The sequence below is a fragment of the Artibeus jamaicensis genome, unplaced genomic scaffold, assembly GCF_021234435.1.
Source record: "Artibeus jamaicensis isolate MK-2021 breed Jamaican fruit bat unplaced genomic scaffold, CSHL_Jam_final contig_585, whole genome shotgun sequence".
NCBI lineage: Eukaryota > Metazoa > Chordata > Mammalia > Chiroptera > Phyllostomidae > Artibeus > Artibeus jamaicensis.
Genome location: NW_026521894.1, coordinates 12,928,494 through 12,947,147, shown reverse-complemented (window position 1 = coordinate 12,947,147; position 18,654 = coordinate 12,928,494). Strand labels below are relative to the sequence as shown.

The window sequence follows — 18,654 nt, the reverse complement described above, 5'->3', positions numbered from 1 at the left end:
CAAATTAGAAGGCTCTTAATATATTCCTTCTTCTTCATCATATCTGGAAGAGGTTTATTACTTAGCAAAAATAAATTACTGAACTAACTAATATGACAATAGTCATATTTCAGAACATGGACATTAGAGCCAGTTTTATTTCCTGAAATGAGTCACTAGAAAGTTTCTTTTACTTTTTGAATTTATGTTTACAATTTGATATTTATCAGTTTATATAAAGTGCTCCCTTCTTTTCAGGCCATTTAAAGCATTTTAGCTGTATGACACATGATAGTGTTATTAAGTTGGCTCAAATTTATTTTTTCAAAAATTATTTCATTGCTGGCCTGCGAACCAGACAATCGCAGTTCGATTCCCAGTCAGCGCACATACTGGGGTTGCAGGCCATTTCCCTGCAGGCCAGTTCCCAGCAGGGGATGCATGAAAGGCAACCATACATTGATGTTTCTCTCCCTCTCTCCTTCCCTTCCCCTCTAAAAGATAAATAAATAAAATCTTAAAAAAAAATTATTTCATTGCTTAATTCTTTGACAGTATTGTATAAAATATTTATATTAAACTTGTCATGAACTAATTAACATACTGAGATTTTACTAATATATAACATTAGGTTTATAGCTTTGGTAGCAATATCTCACAGTTATCTCTTTTATTTATTTTTTCAAAAACCTTATGAGGAAAATAGGATAAAAGGAAATATTATAATTATATTAAAAATGTTTATTATGTATGTGACATTGAGTTAGGCATTTTAGGAGAGACAAAGCAAGAAAGGAGTAAAACTAACACTATGTAGAACTTGTTTTTATGGGGAATACCTTCAAATAGAGGAGATAAATGTAACAAGAATTAAAATATGAGATACAATATAAATAAACTAAATGATAAGTAGAATGATATGGATATTTAGCTGGAAAAATACCATATATTCCTGTAGAGGTTTGAAAATTGTTGGTCAACCAATTATTATTTGTGAGAGGCATGATGAATATGTGTGATTTCATGTAAAATATAAATACATATTAACATTTTCTGTTGCCGTTCAGTTAGCTGTATTTTGCTTCTAGGTTTCATTATTTCTTCAGCGTAAGTTTATTGAGCACTTGCTGTGCAATAGGCCATATAAGTACCCTTCAATAGTGAAAGAGAACACATTTGAAATACCAAATAAAACCGAATGTAAACTGTAGCTGAAAAATAAAGTTCAAAAATAGTGAAAGAGACTGCTGTTAATTATTCTGGGTAACTAGTGTAATGCAGGATTGTCCGGGACAAACCTGGATGGATAGTTCCTTAGGTGGTGAGAAGATAAGCCATTGATGACTAGGTCTTTATTCTGAAAGATCTGAGAGCCTCTTGTTTGTCTGTTTTGAGCTGATCTGATGTAATTTAAATATTTACTCTTGGCCTTTCCATTTTTATTTTTCTTATTAGACTGGATAGAAATGTGAGAGGAGAAATTTAAGGGCTCAGCATTTAATAGTGTTGTTATGAAGAAGTATTAGAAAGGAAAAATGATGAACTTGTGAGCCCCTGTCAATTCTAAAATTAATCTGTGTTTTACTATATTTATTTTGTAATTATGTAAGATATAATTTTGAGTAATATGTCATTATTATATTTAGTGTCAGTCATTAGATGTTAATCATAAAATTAAGTACCTTGCTAACATAATTATATTTTACCTCAGATAGATTTTTTGATAAAGCCATGTGAATTTAAGTAGTTGGCTTTTTTTGGGATAGAAAGAAAGGAAAAAATATGTAAATTTCTTTTTTTTTAATCCTCAATGAAGATATGTTTATTAATTTGAGAGAGAGAGAAATCATCAATTGGTTGCCTCCTATATGCGCCCTGACTGGGCATTGAACCTGCAACCTTTTAGTGCATGACAGATGCTCCAACCAACTGAGCAGCCCACCCAAGGGCAAGACAAAACATTTTTAACAGTCTGTGTGAAGATGCAGTGCATCTTAAACTCTAATATGCATTTGAATCACCTAGGGACTTTGTTGAAGTGGATTTTTTGCCTCAGTAGGTCTGGAATGGGATTTAGGATTCTGTATTTCCAACAAGCAGACCATACTTTGAGTAGGAAGGATTTGTCTACTTTTTGGCTAAGCTGCAGATATGTAATTGTTTAAGTAATAAATAATTTGCTTTATTTTATAGAAAATTATACCTTTATGTATGTGTGTATATATATATATATTGAAGTAACTAATACATGTATGCAGAACTCACTCAAATCAGCTTCGTATACTAGCAGATACATATATAGAATAATGTTTATTGGACCAGAATGTTTTTGAAAGTAAACAGGCAGTGTCTCTTTAAATAATTTCTTATGTGTTTGTGAATCTGTTCTAGTGATGAAGAGACAGATATCAATTCTCTGATAAAATCTTGGTTGAGGAATCAACCTCCTAAATATAGGAGTAACCTTGAAAACTGGATTGGAGATTATTTTGTAAAAGCTTTGCAGTGGGTTCTGAAGCAGGTAAGTTGACATTATATTTCATAATTCATCACTTAAGTGAGACATATAATGATCAAGAGTTGCTTACATATAGTTGCCTTTTAGTAGAGCTCTGCTGGAATATGGGGTGGAGTGGCAGGTAGATGTCTTCATTGCTGTCCTTCTGTATCTCTTGGTATAATGTTTTATCATATTAGTCTTAAAACACTTTAATTCTCCCATCCATAATATCTTGCACTACTTACCCCCAAATCTTGAATATTGGAATGTCTTTCAAATTTTAATAGCAAAACCATCTTGTCACATTTTACTATGTTAGTAACTGCTCATGTATATATCATGCTAAAGACAGTGTCAAGTGACTACTAAAGTAGAATGGTGAGTTTTTTATAGTATTTTTAAAACATTTATTTATTCAACAGAACTTTATTAAGAATCTAAAATATGTCAAATGTACAACTAGGCAAGACTTTGGGAGTTGAACATTCATAGGAAAATTCCTCTTCTTGAGAAGGTTTTTCTAATGCAGGAAAATGAATGTGAAAATTTAATCACAATATAATGGGAGGAAGAGAGTATTGTTGTCTTCTAGGAAAGTTTTAACTAGGAAATCACAGTTAATTTTGAATTTGTAATGTGAGTAGAAGGTTAGCATGCAAAGAAGACAGTGGAGGGCTTTCAGATATTCTACATGATTTTTTCAGCTTTTCTTGGTTTTTCTTTCATGTCATTGCTTTTATGAAAAATATAAACAAAAATAGAGGAAATACGATGATGGAAAGGGACTTGACTTTGGGTGGTGAACATATAATACAGTGGACAGATGATGTGTTGTGGAATTGTGCACCTAAAACCTCTATAATTTTGTTAACCAGTATCACCCCAATAAATTCAATAAAAAGGAAAAAATAGAGGAAATAAGCAGCAGTGTGTTTTTTGAATAGTCTCTGTTAATCCAAACTTGATTTAGTGTTCAATACTTTGGGATTGAACAGACATGCAGAGAAATGGAGATCTTATTTTAGTTTTTGAACCTTTTTCTTTTCTGACTTTGTAAGGATGAAAGATGGAGGAATAGGTATTTTGGGGAAGTGATGCAACAAGATAGGTTTTCTTGAATGCCTCAGGGAAAGAACCACTCCCATCAGCCCTCCGTTTGGCTGAGCTGTCTGCTCTGTTCTTTTGCAGCATTGTAGTGTCTTTCAACTGTATTATAATTGCTTACATTCAATTATAAGCACATCGAGGAGGAGCACCAAGCCTGTCGTACACCTTGTTGTATCCCCAGAACCAATTGCGCTAATAACAGAGTAGTGCACGAATGAGAGTGTATGTGCTCAATTAAATACCTGATGCCTGTGCTGTAGCACATTTTCAGTAGATGTGTTGTTTTCATTAATATAAAACATACAAGGCTCTCCAGTGTAAATACCTTGAAGTCACCTACTTGCATGCTGTTAATGTAAGAATAAGAAATATAATGGTACTGAATGGAATATGTAGATATATAGGGGTTTGTGACTGTAGAAATGATGACAGATAAGATTATTGAGCTATAGCATGGATATTAAAGATGCAGTTAGAAAATAAACTGATTCATTTTGATGTTAGGTCCTTGTTATTATTTAAAGATTTTTTTTTTTATGTATTGAAGGTTCCTTCTTTCTTATTCTGTACTTTGTTCACCATGTTCAGATTCTGAGAGATATACCAAATGGATATTCTAGTCAAATACTGATTTTGTTTGTAACTAGAGTTTTGCTTCCTTATATGAATTTAGCAAATTAGACAATCTAGAGGAAAACGTGTGGATTTCCTCCATCTCACCTTTAAAGCCCGAACTCTTGGCATGGCCTAAGCAGTTAGATTCCCACCCATCTCCTTCTTCCTGCTCTTCTGACCATTTCTCCATTTTATAAAAATATTTATTTACAGGAAAAGTGGTTTTCTAAAAAAAAGTGCAGATTGGATCATTTTACATGCTTACTTAAAAACATTTTAAAGGCGGTGAAAATAAAATTTGCACTCCTTACCATATCCGTATAATTCTGCACACACTGGCCCTTGCCTACCCTCTGACACAAAGCACTCTTCCTTTGCTTACTCAGGCACACACTTCTTTTAGTTCCTGAATCATACCAATGGCTTACCTTGCAATTGTTGCATGACCATATCTTACTTTTCAGAGGTTAGCCTCAATGTCACCTTTTTCAAAGAGGTCTTGAGCCCTCGGTATGACTTACCCTTTCTCAAAACACAGTTCTGCTGCTCTGTAGCTCTTACTACAGCTTGTTAACCAGCTCCTCTACTAGACTTGAGTTCTATGATGAATATACTCTATTTAGATCCTTAAAAAAAGACCTAGTACTACATACAGATTCTGTGCATAATTGGTTCTCAGTAAATTCTTACAGATTAATGAGAACCCTTTCTTCTCCCAACTCCCCAGCAGTCACACAGGGGCTCCAGAGAACTACAGATGAAAGCCATCAATACAAACTCAGCCCCAAAGTGTCATTGTAAAATTCTGCACAGAGACAGAGCTCCAAGTGGTTTCACTTAAGCCTGCTTTTACTAGACTTTCGTGTTCAGTGCCATCAGTCTAGTCTTTGCTTCTAGCTTTTTTTAACAGTAAGAGGAAATGAGGAGCCATTCTTTTTAGACCAATGCTCATTGATTTACCTTCTTATATATTCTTCTTTTGTGTTCTGTTTAGGAAGTAAACAAACTACGCATCTGTTCGAAGACTCTAGTACTTACAGCTAGAAATATACAGCTTTTTTATGATTATTTTTTATTTTTAAAGTTTGTACATTATATATAAATTGAATGAAATCTGAACTTTCTACAAGTTGAAAAGAGGGATAAATGAAAAGAAGATCATTAGAAAAGATATGTGAATATTGGTCTGTGGTTCTGAGTTAACTAATTAATTGCCTTTTGTGTGTATCATGTATTTTAATTAACAGAATGACTATGTGGTCGAAACAAGTCTAGTTGGGACTGTGATGAATGGTTTGTCACATCTACATGAGTGCAGAAATCATGACCAGTTTATTATTAATCTCATAAGGGGGCTTGGCGGAAATCTGAACATGAAATCACGCCTGGAATTTACCAAAGAGGTAACACATTTTAAAGTCTATATTCAGTCCACATTATAAAAAAATTATTGACTCTTTTTTTAAGAGATTTTATTTATTTATCTTAGAGACAGGGGAACAGAGGGAGAGAAACATTGATGTGTGAGGGGTACATTGATCAGTTGCCTCTCACATGCCCCCTCTTGGGGACCTGACCCTCAACTCAGGCGTATGCCCTGATTGGGAATCGAACTGGCAACATTTTGGTTTGCAGGCAGATGCTCAATCCACTGAACCACAACAGCCAGGGATCATTGACTCTATAATTACCTGCAACTATGGGGTATAGAATGTTTTAATTTTGAAATTATGCATTCAATATAATAATATTGCATATATACACATGCATGTATACTTACATTTAACTTTCAAAATAGTTTGATATTATTAAAATTTTACATTATAATATATAAATATATAATATAATATAAAATATATAATATAATTTATATTTTAATAGGCTAAAATTTGGAACAAATCATTTTTGTTAGATGTTTTGAACCTACTTAGCTATATGAATATATTTATTTTTAATATTAGAATAAATTTTTAAATGATTTTATTTATTTATCTTTAGAGGGGAAGGGAAAGAGAAAGGAAGAGAACATCAATGTATGGTTGCCTCTCATGAGTCCCCTGCTGGAAACTGGCCTGCAACCCGGGCATGTGCCCTGACTGGGAATCGAACCACAATTTTTTGGTTTGCAGGCCCGTGCTCAATTCACTGAGCCACACCAGCCAGGCAGAATAATATATATTTTAAGTTGTTTAACAAGAATAGTTTTAGCAGTTAGGATTGTTAGGATAAATTAATCATTATGCATATTTGCTTAAATAAATGTAGAGGTGTTACAGAACTCTAAACCTATGCAGTTCTGAGACAGTTGTGAGGGGTTTCATTGCCCACCACCAAGAAGGATGACTCTTGGTGCCAGAATTTGGTGAAAAGGAAAGGAATTGCTTATTTAGAAGTAATGCAGATTTAGGATGATGGTGGAATCCTGCTATTAAATCCTACTTTCTCTAAAACACCTACAAACACACAGGCCTGCCGCCCTTCGCCAAACCAGGCCAGCTGCAGGATATGTTAGTCAGAAGTGTACTGTTTCTCAGAAACACAGAAGTCCTCGGCTCAGCACTCCCCGTCACAATTCATCATCTCCAGCTTCTCCCAGTACTCAGTGCTCCCCTGGGCAGGTTCTGCAATTCCCAGCACCATCAGTCATGTGGTTGTTTTCTCCAGCCCTTAATCCAAAACCGCGTGATACCTCCTTTCCCACTAGACCTCATGGTGGTCCCATATGGCCCTTCTGCACTCTTTCAAACTGCATGGCAGAGAGAGTGCTTCATGGCTGCTCCGCCTAGTTTAAATCCGAGCCTGGAGCTTCTGCTGTGACCCCATTTCCGAATCCTCCCACAATGGGTTCCATCTGCTGGTTCTTGGTATACAATTCACATTCTTTCAGCTGCCATTTGTAGTCCAGGCAGGCATGGCCCTGTGACTCAGGGCTGCTGTAACAGGGGAACCACCTCCCTGCATCACCAGTCCAAGTCATGCCCATCTCCCTGGCCCCAGGCAGCACAGCTTTTTAACATAACTATTAAGCTAGCCAAGTTACCATAGATATGTAAAGTACCTCTTAATTATCCTCTCCTCCCCCCATCCCCCAAGCCAGGTTTGTGGGGGATATCCTCTGAACCCCATTACAAAGGTATAGTTTATCTAAGTTGTTTATAACACTGAATTGTACATATTAAGGGATTTCTTTTGGTTGACCTTTTCTGAAATAATTGAACATATGTTTCTGTGAGTTGACTCCAATGTTATGGTTTTTCATTATTATTCTGTTTCTTCTTTGCTTTTTCTGTTGTTTCCTTTTCCAGAGTCATTCTATTGTCAGATATTGAATACTTCTCATTGTTACCACTCAGTGCCATGTTATGTATTTCATTTAGGACGTTCTCTTGCCAAAGTTTGGAACAAAGGTGTCGAAGAGTAGCATTAGGGCCTCTCTGTCTTATATCTGGGAAAATAACAGTTTTCACAGGTAGAGAGCCGTGAATTGACAATACCAGAATATGGTGGAAATAAAAGTCTAGGATTCCTACACTGTGTAATTTATAATTTAGAGTTCACAATAACTTAATTAAAATTTGAATATATTTCTATGTTAGTGTTTATGGAAACTAGATGACATTCATGTGCTTAAGTGATCATTTAGAAAATGATATTTGAGATAAAATTTTACTTTAATTTGAAGGGATATTTAGTATGTTTATAGAATGTGAACTTTTTTGAACTAAGCTATTTCACTTTGGGACATTTACTTTAGAGAATTAACATTTCACATACTCTGGAGTATATGAAAACTTGTCCAACTTTTTCCTCTTCAGGTTTTTAATTGGGCACGAGAATCTCCTCCAGACCCTCACAAACCAATGGACACCTACTATGACTCAAATAAAGGACGATTAGCATCGTATGTGCTGAAGAAGCCAGAAAACTTGACTGCTGATGATTTCAGTAATGGCCAAACACTTCCAGTCATTCAGACTCCTGACATGCAACGAGGTCTAGATTATTTCAGACCTTGGTTAAGTTCTGATACTAAACAGCCATTTATTCTTGTAGGACCAGAAGGATGTGGCAAAGGGTAAGAGCATAAAAATGTTGATGAAGGTGCATATTGTGAATGTATATTTCTCCTTTTAAAATGATTTAACAGCTTTTGTTACCTTTTTTTTGGTTAAATTAGCACTTACATTTTTATGGACTCTTTCATTATCATACTTGTAACAATAATATGAACTTAGAGAAAAATATTTTTTTTTTCTGCCAGGTTATGTTTTCTGAAACATGGTTAGAAAATAATTTGCTCATAAAATCAAAACAAAAAATGAATACCTTAGATATTCACAAATTAGCATTTACTTATAAAAAGTGAATCTTGATGTTAACTCTCATCTTGAGAATGGCTTTTAATTAAGTGGAATTCAGCCTATTTTTAGTGCCTGCTGAGTATAATTTCTGGAAATAAAGGAGACATGGATTATTAGTTTCACATTTCTAGTAGTAATTTAAAAAAATCTATAAAACTATAGTAATTTTCCTTAACTTGAAGAATTTAACACTTAAAATCTTTTTTTCAACTGTAGGGAAACAGTTGGTGTCTTTCATATATAGTTGATCAAACTAAATTATTTCTGTAAACTTTGTTTTTTTCTTTCTGCTAAAATAGTCCCCAAATTGCCTTAAAATATGGATATATTTTTTCAGTCTAAAATAGTTACCATATCCATGTTTACCATTTTCCCCTTAAACATCCTATAAAATTTAGAAAGTGAAATATTTATGAAATGGAAATTTTATATTGAAAATAAAAGGTGTTTTACTAGTTGCATTTTCAAAGTCAGTGTTACGCGTCTTTCGTAGGATGCTGCTCAGGTACGCCTTTTCCCAGCTGCGGTCCACGCAGATTGCTACAGTTCACTGCAGTGCACAGACTACGTCTCGACACCTCCTACAGAAATTGAGCCAGACGTGCATGGTAATCAGTACTAATACTGGCCGAGTATACAGACCAAAAGACTGTGAAAGACTTGTTTTGTACTTAAAAGATATCAACTTACCCAAACTTGATAAATGGGGAACCAGTACTTTGGTAGCTTTCCTACAACAGGTGAGTCTTATCACTTGAAGTGTTTTGATATAATTGGGAAACAACTTAGTTTTGTTAACTTTTCTTATAGATAGAAAAATCTGCTTTCCTCCTTAGAGCCAGTTTTATCTAGCATGTGTCCTGGAAATCAAACTATTGAAGAAGCATCTCAGTCTTGCTCTAGGTCAACTTTCTCAGATCTTCCTCCCTTTAGAAGTTAGTATTACATTGAGTTCACACATGACAGGAAGAGTCAAATCAGCCTTTATCTCTGCCTATTACATGTCCTTTATTCCTAAAAGAAGGAAAATGGAAGCTGAGGATGGTGCTGGAGTTAGACTTCCTCAGTCACGTTCCTTTCTGGCTGTGTTAGTTCATTAGTCTTCCTCTTTGTCTGTGTAGGTATTGGAGACCATACATTCTCAGTCAGCGTGGAAGATTTTATTTATCTATTCCACATCACATTAGAAACGCTAAATTCTAAGTTAGCACTTACTGTGCTTACATGTCTTTGACTGTACCTATACCACATAACTGCAAAATATAATAAAATATTTGTAGGGAAAAACCAAAATTTTAAAATATTTTTCGGATTTCTTTTATTATTTTTGATAATTGCTTGTGAATTTATACTATCACCTGAATTTTAATGTTTTACTAAAGAGAAAGCATTTAAAAAATGATAATTTAGCTAACATTCATTGAACACAGTCTTGAACAGTATTTTTTTCAATGAGGTAAGAATTTAAAGTATATTTCAATTTTAAATTCTTGAAATAGGTAGAGGATGGTGATTGCCTTCATTTGGAAATGAATTGTATGCAAAAGTGTATCATGATTAGAAAATAGCATTAAACTTTTATTTTTTAATTTATTTTCAAATAGGTATTGACATATCAAGGATTTTATGATGAAAATTTGGAATGGGTTGGTTTAGAAAATATTCATATTGTGGCTTCTATGTCAGCGGGAGGAAGACTGGGAAGACATAAACTTACTACCAGATTTACCTCTATTGTTCGTCTTTGTGCTATAGAGTATGTATCTCAGTGTTTTAATTTGGGGGGGAAGACACATTCACATTTTATTAACGGTATCCATAAATGGTATTTCTCCAAAATGTAGAATGTACAAATAGTCAAACTAAAACTCTGATACTAATTTTTGCCTGCCCTTCTCAAATAATAGGCAATAATTTAGGATAATAAAGTATTTAATCAACACTTGTTATATATTAGGAATAAAATAGAACTGTTTTGTTTTGTCTGTGCTCTAAAACATCAATATGAGGAATCAGAATGTTAAATTTTAGATTTAAATGTTTTATGATTTCGAAAAACAAAAGCACTATGGAAATTTTGGAAGATAAGTAAACAGAGAATTTAAATCTGAAGAATGTTAATGGCTGACAGCATTATTCCTAATACATCCACCCATCTCCATGGTCCATAATTGTTACAGGACTTTTGAATTTCATGGTTATGGAGCTATCCCCTCTGTTATATTTTGCTTTATAAAATCTAATTTTTATGTTTTCATGCTAATTATAACCATCTATTAACATTCTTCTTTCAGAAATGTTATAGCCACCAATTAAGCTGTATGAGATTGACTTTAGTTTGGGAGAAAGAATTTGATTTTATGTGTATTCTACTCTTAGAGTTCTGAGGTGTATTATTACCGCACTGTGTACAGGCACTATAGAACTCAAAATCCTTCTTCTTAAGCAAAGCTTTCCTTTTAGCCCTTTCTAAAGATCAGTGGTTTTTCAAGCAGTTATGTTTTTAAGTGATTTCTTTGGAGTCCTTAATAGAACCCTGAGTATTTGAAAACAGATAATTTGGGATCTAATTTGGATGCAGTGTTAATAGGGATGTTGAGCTTGGCCTCAGCCCCTGAGTAAATTTTGGTGGTCTCAAACAGCACAGTTTGAAAACCACTGCTATAACTAAATGTTAGAACAATGATTTATTTTGACTTCTTTCTTATATTTATTTCATTTTTCTTTTTTAGTTACCCAGAAAGAGAGCAATTACAGATAATTTATGGAGCGTATTTGGAACCAGTTTTACATAAAAATTTGAAGAATCATTCTATTTGGGGTTCTTCACCAAAAATTTATCTATTAGCAGGATCTATGGTACAGGTGTATGAACAGGTATATATTTATTTAGAGTATGCTTTGGTTTTCATGTCTATTTGAATCACTTCCAAGGGACTGTCTTTAATCCTGATCTGTGTTGATATTCAGGCTTCCTTTTCCTGTTGTGTATTAGGCCTTTCAACTAGAGTGGTAAGCTCTGTGAGTACAGATGCTCTTTGTTCTTTATTCCCTATTGTATCCCTGGCACAGTTGCAAGTAGACAATAAATATTGACTGAAAGAATCAGTGGGTGGATGATTATTCTGCTGTTAGCTCAAATGTAGAATATTTAGGATGGAGTTCATCTTTTTTCCAAAATGAGATCTTTCTCCCGAATTTTATTAGTTCCTGTCTTGCAAGCTTCAAACTCAAGAGTAGTGTTTGATGATTATTTCTTTCCTCTTACCTGTGAGGAAATGTCTAAAGTATCCTTCCTTGGTAAAGTAGGGTGATACTTGAAAATAACCATTAAGGATGGGAAAAGATATTATCTTTCCAGTGCCAGTCCTAGGGATGCACTGGTGGCTGAGTCTCTATTCTTTTGAAGTTCACAGTCTAATGAGGGACCTAGTCATATATAATACAATGTCATAAGTATAACAATAGTGGCACAAGTTACAAAGAAAGCATCAAAGGGGGACTAAATAACTCCATTGTGTGTGGTAGTTGATAAAGGGTGGTAAAATGTGATCTGAATTTTTAAAAAATGAATAGAAATTTACAAAGTGACTGAAGATGAAAAGATCTTCCTAGGTAAAGTGAATAGTATGTGAAAGTTATGAAAGTGTTTGTGGTAGATGCTTTTTATAGTATTGTAGTTGAAGTGGGGAAAAATAAGTTAGAAAGAAAGAAATTTCGTATTTTTTAGCCCTGACTAGTGTAGCTCAGCTGGGTGGGCATCATCCCGCCAAGTCAAAGGTCTCCAGTTTGATTCTGGGTCAGGGCACATACCTGGGTTGGAGGTTCAGTCTTCGGTGGGGCTGTGTACAAGATGGGAACATCACATCGATGTTTCTCTCCCACTTTCTTTTCTTCCTTTCTCCTTTCTAAAAAATAAAATCTTAAAGAAATTCCCTAATTAAAAATTTTTTTTTCAAATGTTCAGCGATCAAGGCCAGAGTAAGAGCAATATCTCTGCCCATAGAGAGAAAGGGATAGACTCTTTACTGGTTAGATATTGGAAAGTGACACTTTGATAAATTAAAAGCTCAGTGGCTCCTTGAACATAAGTTAACTCTTTGGTTCCCAGTATTAGAAAATGGGCCTTAATGTAGATCTGTGAGTGCCTTGGTATTATAACCACTATTTTATAAAACTTAGGTTTGAATTTCTGTAGCAGCACTTTTTAACATTTCATTTCATTTTATTTATTTTTTAATATGGACAACATTTAGCAGTTTGTTGAAGCCTATGAACAACCCTTCTTAGAAAATGTTTTAAGCTGCATGAAATATAATATACAAGATAACTAAGGACATCAATTAAATTGAAATACACTTCCAGCCATTGGTAGAAATTGGCATTTATGTGAGTCTAAGGACACTGGAAAATTTAGCGTGATCGTATCATCAAGAAAGCAGGCGGATGACCTACTGCGTTTTCTTTTTCAGGTGCGGGCCAAATTTACAGTTGATGACTATAGTCACTATGTTTTCACTCCTTGCATCCTTACCCAGTGGGTTCTTGGTTTATTCAGATATGATTTAGAAGGAGGTAAGTTTTGCTTTCATGATTTTAAATCGCTTTTCCTTTTTTTTCCCTTATGCCACAGAGTACGTGTGTGTGCACATATGTACATGTTTGTGTCTTTACACTATATATTGTGTTTGTGGTAGATACATAAGTATTATAACTATTTATGTTATTTAAAAAACTGTAAGTAAAATAACATTAATGTGAAATTTAAATAAATATTAAATTTAAACATTGATGTTAAAATTGTAATAAATATTATATCTTCTCATCTAAAGTATTTATGATTATCATGATGAAAAGATGATTTGGGGAAAAATGAAATTTTTATTCTTTGTAGCCAAAGCATATTTAAGTGCTTTTTGGGATTGGCATTTTTATTGAACAGCTAGAGATAATAGTGCTTAATGTATACTTTAAATAATCAAAAAAATTTACCAACTTATTACCCAAAGAATCTAAACTTTTCTTTCTCTTTTTTCTATTTATCTGATGCCAAAATTATGGTATGTAGATTTTTATTCTCTATTTCTTTCTACTAATATGTTGAAACTGGCCAATTTAAAATTAGTTGAATTTTATTACAATTAAAGAAAATTTTGCCTTTTTTAGGACCTTCAAACCATCCACCAGATTATGTATTAGAAATTGTAGCATATGAAGCACGGCGCTTATTTCGTGACAAAATTGTTGGCGCAAAGGAACTTCATTTATTCGACAGCATTTTAACATCGGTGTTTCAAGGAGATTGGGGATCAGATATATTAGACAATATGGCAGGTAATATAGTTATCGAGTTTATGTAAATATATAATATAATTTATGTATATATGTAAATATATACATATATACATGTATGTTATGGGAACTTTAATTTACTAATAGCATGATTTAATATGTCTAAACAAATAAAAATGTTGGATAATTTAAATGTATTTTTATCATAAGCTCTGTCATTTTTGCTAGATTTCAATAATTATATTCCAAACAAAGTATGATGATGATAATTGTTTGAGGGGACAAAAATGGGTTCAGGCTATAGCATTTTACATTTGTGATTCATAAATACATTTGTGATTATATTTTCTGAAGTACATAAATACATTTGCGATTATATTTTCTGAAGGATTTCACTAATAAATTTTTAAATATATATGTTACATATATATGAAAATTAAAGATAATTGTGAAAATCCATATTTGATTGTAATAAACTTTGGCTTGAAACTAATGCACGTTCTCATTCTTGTCACTGTTCATAATGTCAGCAGAGAACTTTTTATATATTCTTGTTACTAGCTTCACCTATTGTTACAATAAACATTCATTATTGTTATGATAAACTTTCATCATATAGTGAAAGCAGCTATGTTGCATTTGAAATTATTACTGCTTAATAACAAATTTGCATTTAGAAAACTGTTGCGGGATTAATGCATATAATGACAATCATCTTGGTGAAAGGATCTTTGGTAATAAAGGACCATGTTATGGAAATATTTCTAATGAAATAGCTTTCAAGCTACAAAATGAGTTTCTGTTCTATCAGACTCTAAAGTGAGGCTTCAAAAATATTTCATAAAATACCTTCTATACTGGGTGGGGAAAAAGTAGATTTACAGTTGTTTGTATGGAAAATAATATGATAATTAATAAACAATGATGTAAGAATAAACTGTGTTTCATGAACTCACAACTATGAACCTACTTTTGCCCAACCCTGTATTTTGTACATTTCCAGATTCAATATTGGTCCCAGGGTCATGTTACATAAGCCAAAATGAACTGTGAAGGTGATAAGGATGTTGAGATTGATAGAAGTACTCTTCTAGGTGCTGTTTGAGTTTTGCAATCAGGAAGTAAGGTCAAGTGAACCTCAGGTAGAAGGAAGTGCTAAGAAAAACCTGATAATAGTACATAGTTGGCTTGATTTTTAGTGGTGTCCTATATTTTCACGGCTTAGTATGGAGAAGCTTGCTTCTTAAATGGTGCCATCTTTCTCAGTCTGAAAATTGAGTTAATACTGCCTGTTCTTGCAAAGAAAGTGGCATAGCTTTTGGGGATTAGATAGTATCAGTGTCTTATTAGGTATCTGAATTCTCTAAAGTTCGCTATTTTTCATATTCTCCTATGTAGGACTCAATAAAATAGATGCTTTTTTTCTAGTACTTTACTTTTCAATGAAAAGTTGCATTTTTAAAAATACAGGCTTGATACATGTTAGATCTAGGAAAATAGGATTTTTGTATAGGGAGATATTTATCAAGGAAAAATTAATGTTGGGACTTAAAAATAAATTAGACACATTATTGTGCTCAAGAAACTTGTAATCCAGTGGCAGATAGTTATGAAAAGGCCTTGCTTGCAATTAGAACTGTTGCTGGTCTGTTTAGATGCCACAAAGATTTGTGCAAGTAGGTGGTTAAACTGGTAATTAGAATACAGCGTGAAGTATTTTATAATTACCATAAATTCTCTGAGTATATTTGGAATAAATGTTTGATGTTAAGGGTATAAAAGAGGTAGAGATTTATTTTTTGAGGATTCTACTTTGAAACTTTTAAAAATAAATTTTGTTTTGAGATGATTATAGACTTACATATAGTTGTGAGAATTAATACAGAGAGAGCACATGTATCTCTTACTTGGTTCCCCCCAGTGGTAACATCTGGCGAAATTATGGTGCAAGGTCACAACCTGGATATTGATATTGATAAACTTAAGATCTAGAACATACCACAAAATCTATCACGTTGCCCTTTTGTAGTCTGTCTACCCTGTGGAAACTACCAGCTTGTTCTGTATTTAATATTGCCGTTTCAAGAACCTCATTTTCACTCAGTAAAACTGTCCGGAGATATACATATGCAGGTTGTTGTATAATTAATTTATTTCTTTTTGTTCCTGAGAGTAGCTATTCAGATCAGCTACCAATTCTTCAACCGTTTTGTTGAAGGACGTTTGGGCTGTTTTAGTTTTTTGCTTTTAGGAAGAAAGCTGTGATAAAAACACATGTACAGGTTTGTGTGCGAACATACATGTTCATTTCTCTGGGATAAATGCTCAGGAGTGCAGTTATAGGGTTGTATGCTTCTTATATGCTTCTTTTTTAAAACTGTCATGCTGTTTTTTAGTGGCTTTATCATTTTACATTCTCATCAGTGATATTTCAGTGGCAGAATTGCTCTGTGTCCTTGTCAGCATTTGGTGTTGTCACTGTTTTTTATTTTAGCCAATCTGATACATGTGAATTGATGACATTGTGGTTTTGATATGCATTTTGCTGACAGCTAATGATGTTGAACACTTTTTCTATTTTTCATGGGCTCATTTGCCATCTATATGTCTTCTTCAGTGAAATGTCTCGATCTTTTGCCCATTTTCTAATTGTATTATTTTTTTTACTGATGAGTTGTGAGAATCACATATTCTAGATGCTAATCCTCTGTCAAATATGTGTTTTGCAGATATTTCTCCCACTCTATAGCTTGTCTTTTTATCATCTTAATTGGGTCTTTCACTCATAAAAAGATTTTCATTTTATGATATCCAATTAATTAGTTTTTATTTTTAAGGATCTTTTGGTGTCAAATGTAATAACTCTGTTTAGTCCTAGATTCTGAAGATTTCTTTACCCCTCAAAGTTTTATATTTTAAGTCAGTTGTCTACTTTGAGTTAATTATTTGTATAAAGAGTGAGATTTGGGTCAAGGTTTATTTCTTTGTCTGTGGATATTGACTTGTTCCTGCACCATTTTTTGAAAAGGCTTTCTGCCTTGAATTTCTTTTGCACCTTTGTCAAGAATTAGTTGTGTTAGCCTATGTCTGGGTTCTCTATTCTGTTCTGCTAATGTCCATGTGAGTCCTTCTGCCAGTGCCACACTGTCTTGATTACTGTAGCTATATAATGTCTTGAAATTGCGTAGACTGGTTCTTCCTGCTTTATTATTTTTAAAATTGTTTTAGTGATTTAAGTTTCCTTACTTTTCCACATAAACTTCAGAATAATCTTATTTATATATATATAAGCAATACTGCTGAGGTTTTGTTACGAACTGCTTTAACTCTGTATACTGGTTTGGAGAGAGTTGACGTCTTCTAGTCCATGAACATGATACATTTCTTTCTTTATTAGTCTTTGTTTTCTTTTAGCAGTTTGTGTAGTTTTTGCCTACAAGTTCTATATATATTTTGTTAGCTTAACACCTAAGGCTTTAATTTTCTTTTTTGAGCAATTATAGAGACTCTGTGTCTGGAAGATTGACTATATCAAATGAAGAAGAGGGGAAGGCATTCCATATAAAAGGAAAAGAATATGAAAAGAATCCAAGACTTGAGAAAGCTGGAGTATATAATGAGGTGAAGAGGGAGATAAGAGAGTCAAGCAGTCATTTGAGCCAGATTGTAAAGAACCTTGATCATGACAGTTGTGTGTGTTTGTTTTGGTGGTGGAAAACTATATGTGATAATGGAGTGGTGTGGAGCAAAACCATTTTGTTTTCATGTGTGTTACTCTAGTAGCAGTGTGGTTATAGTCCAGGGGGCAGAGACTTGTAGCAGGGATACAATGTAAGGTAGGAGGCTACTACACCAGTCCAGGTGGACATGATGAGATATAAAGATAATGAGTTCAGTTTTAGATGTGTATTTGAATGTTTGCAAGCTTTTTGAGTGTCTTTTGGGAATGTACATAAAGTTCATTCATTGCTCTGTAAAGGCAGGAATCAAATTTGTCTTACTACTTATCTCTAACAGAGTACAATGCTTAAATACAGGTGCGTGTTAAGTGTTAAATGAATGAATGTTTGAATTATATGTCTATTAAACAATTGGAAATATGAGACCAAACAGGAGCTTGGGAGACTTGCCCAGAGATACATAGTGAGTGAATTTTGGGTATATAAATAGTTGATATTTAAACCACAAACTAGGACTAAATAATTCAAGAGGAGTGTTTAGAATTAAGGAATTACAATCTGAACTTGAACACAGGGAAAAATAAACATATGAAGGATAAACAGAAAACTGAAAAGAAGTAGTGGTTATAGCTTGAAGAGTGTGGTCATATAAAACCAAGGGAAAAAGCTTCAATAAAGAGCCTCACATACAAAAATGACCACAAAAAAGATTTGGACTTGACAATCAGGGCAGTATTTTTGACCTGAAATAAGAGTGTTGGACTAGTGGTTTTCGAAGATAAGAAGAGAATGTAAGAGAGATAGTAAGAAGACAATGTAAGAAATATGATAATGAAAGAGAGGAGAGGAACATGAAATGCTGTGAGTCTAGGGAAGGTCAGCTCTTCAGCTGGGCATGTGACAAGGAGGATACTTGATGGAACAGTTAGTTCCCAGAGGGATTGGGAGGGACAAAGATAAAGAGAATGGTGAACAGATTTTTCTTGTAATAGAAACTCTGCTATAGATAAATTTTAGAGAAGTATGTGAGGTTTTTGTTCTCTAATTAAAATTCGGTTAACTTTTATTTTAGAAGTTGGGGCTTTTGGCGGTATTAATACATCTATGTTCTTTCTCAAAG

General features: G+C 33.6%; 1 protein-coding gene across 2 annotated transcripts in view; it reads left to right on the top strand.

Moving 5' to 3' along the window:
- DYNC2H1 (dynein cytoplasmic 2 heavy chain 1) overlaps positions 1–18,654 on the top strand; it is a 317,131-nt gene that overhangs the window by 73,899 nt on the left and 224,578 nt on the right. Inside the window, exons 40-47 of one of the 2 annotated variants that reach the window (XM_053670464.1) lie at positions 2,371–2,500; positions 5,449–5,604; positions 8,017–8,276; positions 9,056–9,302; positions 10,167–10,318; positions 11,295–11,439; positions 13,035–13,137; positions 13,750–13,896. In XM_053670464.1, the coding sequence (XP_053526439.1) occupies positions 2,371–2,500; positions 5,449–5,604; positions 8,017–8,276; positions 9,056–9,302; positions 10,167–10,318; positions 11,295–11,439; positions 13,035–13,137; positions 13,750–13,896 (1,340 nt within the window). Of the gene's footprint in view, positions 1–2,370; positions 2,501–5,448; positions 5,605–8,016; positions 8,277–9,055; positions 9,303–10,166; positions 10,319–11,294; positions 11,440–13,034; positions 13,138–13,728; positions 13,897–18,654 lie in introns of both variants that reach the window. The other variant, XM_053670463.1, reaches the window with a different exon arrangement.